The sequence below is a fragment of the Neoarius graeffei genome, chromosome 6, assembly GCF_027579695.1.
Source record: "Neoarius graeffei isolate fNeoGra1 chromosome 6, fNeoGra1.pri, whole genome shotgun sequence".
Classification (NCBI taxonomy): domain Eukaryota; kingdom Metazoa; phylum Chordata; class Actinopteri; order Siluriformes; family Ariidae; genus Neoarius; species Neoarius graeffei.
Window position 1 is genome coordinate 91,125,137 of NC_083574.1, and position 4,809 is coordinate 91,129,945.

Genomic DNA, 4,809 nt, shown 5'->3' on the forward strand with positions numbered 1-4,809 from the left:
TCTTCCTTTTTCTACTGTTTGTTTTGCCTGGTGCAGGGTTTATGGCCCACTTTTCAAGATGGTTTCTAATCCCCACACACCCAGTGAGGCAGGCAGGCCATGGTAGGACAGTACCTAACTGGCTGGTGGCTGCCCAGCTTGAGGCAGGCAGTAGCTGTCCAGTGAGGTATGATGACCTCTCCCACCATCGGAAGTGGCCCCTAGTGCTTGTTTCCTTCGCCAATCGGATGAGCTTAAAACCAGTAACTGCTCACTTCCTGTGTTGTACTGGCACCTTTTGATGTCACTGGAGTGTCCTCTCCAGTGGAGCTACATAGCCTGGGTAGGGAAAATATGGAGGATCAGCTGTTGCCTGGGCAGCAGACCCCCCCCCCCCCCCATGCAGCTGGTGAATCCAAGGAAATGACGAAAGTCAATACAGCTTGGCACCAGTGGTGTTGCAGGAGTTGCCAGGATGACATTATGATGCCACGCCACCTTAGGGACTCCACCTCTGGATTTCCTGTCAGGGTTTACTCCCTTAGCCTTTCCTATGAGTGGGTATGGACACAAGGCAGTGGAGGTTTGAGATTAGAGTTTTCCTTCTCTTAGATGAGCTACCAACCAAGGTTAACAAGCCCCATCTACCCAAAGCATCTGGTTTTGAGGCACCAGGGCCTGCCTTTCATCCCTTCTCCTGTTAGTAGAAACAGGTCTGCCCGGTTTAGATACTAAACCACACATGAAGGCCAGGAGCTGGACTTGGTTGTCAGAGGCTGTTTGAGGTGCACACCTATTGGGCACTTTATAGGGAGTGGGAGCTAATCCCCACTACCACCCCGGATATCACAACCCTTGAACCCAAATTTTATAATAATAATAATAATAATAATAATAATTATTATTATTATTATTATTATTATTATTATTATTATTAGCATTATTCAAAGCAAAATTTGTCTCTTACAATGCTAAAACTATCAACAAACAAAGATAAAAACACATACTTTAAAAAAAAGAAAAACAAGGATATAATTTTAAAAAATCCTGGATGACAAAAAAATGATTTGGGGTTGTACAAACAATGACATAAAATGCATTAAAATTTACATATGATTTAAAGTGGCAGGAAATTAAGCAGATATGGATTACATAACTCATTAATTTTTATAAGGAGCTTATAAAATTATATCATGTTCTCTGTCTCTTGAGGGAGTAGTCACGTGGGCGAGCATGACATTTAAAGTACTTTCTGAGTTTCTCATTGTGCATTGTGGAAGAAACCATAATATGAGCTATCATGCTTCTCTTTCAGCTATTATTAATGGTTTTGCTTTCTGAGGCACAAAAGCCTGTCTGCAGGCTACATGGTCACATAGAGCAGCCTGAACTTCTTGCAGATGGAGATCTCATTATTGGAGGTATTTTCTCATTTCGCACTGGACAAGAGGGCTACAAAGACATTTTTAGGAGCATGCCAGAAGTACGCCCATGTAGGAGGTATGTATATGTTTATACTACAACTTTCTGTGCCACATTTTTACAATAATATTTATATGAAAAATATTAACTTGTTAGTTGCATGCTTATTTTTAGACTGAAATAATGATAACAATTGGTAATTAACAAATTGTTTTAAGTTTTAATTTCAGAGAATTCCAGTTTGCACAGACAATGATATTTGCTGTGGAAGAAATCAACAAAGATCCCAATATTTTGCCTGGAGTTTCTCTGGGATACAGAATATACAATAACTGTGGATCTATGGATATACTTAGATCTTCATTGGCTTTAGTGAGTGCAAATTTAAGCTCAATAGTAAATGAAAAGTGCAAATCCCAAACAGCCCAGGCCATTATTGGACATTCCGGGTCAACACCAACAATAGCCATTGCAAGAACTGTTGGACAGTTCCGTATACCAGTGGTAAGATAATAATAATAATAATAATAATAATAATAATAATATTCTCCCAGTGTCTGTGTGGGTTTCCTCTGGGTGCTCCGGTTTCCACCACAGTCCAAAGACATGCAGGTTAGGTTAATTGGTGGCTCTAAATTGACCATAGGTGTGAATGTGAGTGTGAATGGTTGTTTGTTTTTGTGTCAGCCCTGCGATGACTTGGCGACTTGTCCAGGGTGTACCCCGCCTCTCGCCCATAGTCAGCTGGGATAGGCTCCAGCTTGCCTGCGACCCTGTAGAACAGGATAAGTGGCTACAGATAATGGATGGATAATAATAATAATAATAATAATAATAATAATAATAATTTATTTTCTTTTAAATAACATTTGTTTCTTTATTTATGTCAAAATATTCATGCCAATAATTAATGAAAAACACAATATACAATAATTCTATTTTTTTTGGAAAAGATATATCATGCAGTTTTCTGTTACAACAGATCAGTCACTTTGCGACCTGTGCTTGTCTCAGCAACAGAAAACATTTTCCATCCTTCTTCAGAACTATTCCCAGTGATTATTACCAGAGCAGAGCACTGGCTCAATTGGTCAAAAACTTTGGTTGGACCTGGGTAGGAGCCATAAGCAATGGAAATGACTATGGCCTGAATGGCATTGCCATGTTTATAATGGCAGCCCATGAAGAGGGTGTATGTATTGAGTATTCTGCAGCTTTTGAGATCACTAGTCCACACCACAAAATACTCCAAATAGTGGACATTATCAGACAGTCCACATCGAAAGTAATAATGGCATTCATGTCTCACAGAGAGATTAAGATTTTGGTGGAGGAGTTATACAGGCAGAACATTACAGGACTGCAGTGGATTGGCAGTGATGCCTGGATCACAGACAGCTCCCTCTCAGAAAGCTTAGGACATATGTCTTTAATTGGCTCCATTGGATTCACTGTACCCAGAGTTACAATCCCTAAATTGAGCCCTTTTTTAGAGAAAGTGAATCCATCACAATTCCCCAACAGCATGTTTCTTAAAGACTTTTGGGAAAGTATCTTTAACTGCTCACTGAGTCCCAGGGAAGGCGTAAGGAGCTGTAATGGATCTGAGCATTTAAAAAATGCAAAAAATTATTTTACTGATGTATCAAATCTAAGATTCACTAACAATGTCTATAAGGCTGTATATGCAGTGGGACATGCACTACACAATTTACTTTCATGTAAGCAGCCTAAACATACATTTTCTAATTCAAAATGTACAGATCATTCCCAAATACAGCCTTGGGAGGTGAGACAGGTTACAATTATCCATTTTAAACATAAGTAGAAAAGAAAATGAATAGAGCACTCATGATATAAATATGATAATGTTTGATGCAACTTCTGTTTTCAAGGTTCTATATTCCTTGCAGAATGTAAATTTCACTATACATAACAGAGAGCATATATTTTTCAACAAGAATGGAGATTCACCAGCAAAATATGAGTTAATCAATCTGCAAAAGTTCTCTGAAGGCATCACAAAAGTAGTAACAGTAGGCTACTATGATGCATCATTGCCTAAAGCCCAACAACTTACTTTGAATGGAGCTCAAATTGTCTGGAAAGGAGGAAGCAGAATGGTATTCCCTGTCACACAAGTAAACTTTTTTTAGAATGCTAATTCTCCTGCAATCAACTGTCTAGAAAAGTTAATCTTATTTGTTTCTAACTTGTGCTATGAAGGTACCAGTATCTGTCTGCAGTGAGAGTTGTCCCCCAGGTACCAGGAAAGCTGTTCAGAAAGGGAGGCCTGCCTGTTGCTTTGACTGTATACAATGTGCACCAGGAGAAATTAGCAACATATCAGGTACCAGGAAAAAAAAAAATACAGTAATCATTCAAACCACAATTTTAATACATCATAGCACAACCAAGAGAATACAATTGATAATGTCTGATAATTATAATGATGATATACTAAATATACTAAATATCTCCAATTATTTTCATATTTTCCATTTAGATTCACTTAACTGCTTGAAATGCCCAGTGCAATATTGGTCAAACACAAGAGGAGATGCCTGTGTTCCAAAAGAAGTTGAATTCCTATCATACAAGGATATAATGGGAGTATTGCTTGCATTTTTTTGCTTGGTTGGGGTTTTGTTTACCATTCTAACTATATTTATTTTCTACTGCAATAAAAATACTCCTATTGTTAGGGCCAACAACTCTGGGCTAAGCTTTCTGCTCCTCTTCTCGCTGACTCTGTGTTTTCTTTCTTCACTTACCTTCATTGGTCAACCATCTGAGTGGTCTTGTATGTTACGCCACACAGCATTTGGAATTACCTTTGTCCTCTGCATCTCCTGTATTTTAGGGAAAACAATAGTGGTGTTAATGGCCTTCAGGGCAACACTTCCAGGCAGTAATGTCATGAAATGGTTTGGGCCTCCACAACAAAGGCTGAGTGTTCTTGTTTTCTCTCTCATACAGGTCCTTATTTGTGCACTTTGGTTAACAATATCACCTCCCTTCCCTTATATGAATACGAGTTATTACCAAGAAAAAATTATGTTAGAGTGCAATTTGGGTTCAACTGTAGGTTTCTGGGCTGTATTGGGTTATATAGGTTTTCTTGCCAGCTTATGCTTTGTTTTGGCTTTTGTGGCTCGAAAACTGCCTGATCAGTTTAATGAGGCAAAACTGATCACATTCAGCATGCTTATATTCTGTGCAGTTTGGATCACCTTTATCCCAGCTTATGTTAGCTCTCCTGGAAAATTTACTGTAGCAGTAGAAATATTTGCCATTTTAGCATCAAGTTACAGTTTACTTTTCTGTATCTTTGCACCAAAATGCTATATAATTTTACTGAGGCCTGAAATGAACACTAAAAAGCAAGTAATGGGTAAGACCAAATGA

At 38.5% G+C, this 4,809-nt stretch overlaps 1 protein-coding gene across 1 annotated transcript; it reads left to right on the forward strand.

Annotated features, from left to right (window-relative positions):
* The first annotated feature begins 1,453 nt into the window (after positions 1-1,453).
* On the forward strand, positions 1,454-4,809 carry LOC132888388 (extracellular calcium-sensing receptor-like). Its single transcript, XM_060924441.1, has 6 exons — positions 1,454-1,479; positions 1,620-1,905; positions 2,384-3,190; positions 3,297-3,524; positions 3,628-3,751; positions 3,908-4,809. The coding sequence occupies exons 1-6, from the start codon at positions 1,454-1,456 to the stop codon at positions 4,807-4,809; spliced, it is 2,373 nt and encodes a 790-aa protein (XP_060780424.1).

Coding starts and splice junctions, on each gene's coding strand:
- LOC132888388 (XM_060924441.1), top strand. CDS start 1,454: ATGCCAGAAGTACGCCCATGTAGGAG. Junction 1,480..1,619: donor GAAGTACGCCCATGTAGGAG/GTATGTATATGT, acceptor AATTGTTTTAAG/TTTTAATTTCAGAGAATTCC. Junction 3,752..3,907: donor AGAAATTAGCAACATATCAG/GTACCAGGAAAA, acceptor TTTTCCATTTAG/ATTCACTTAACTGCTTGAAA.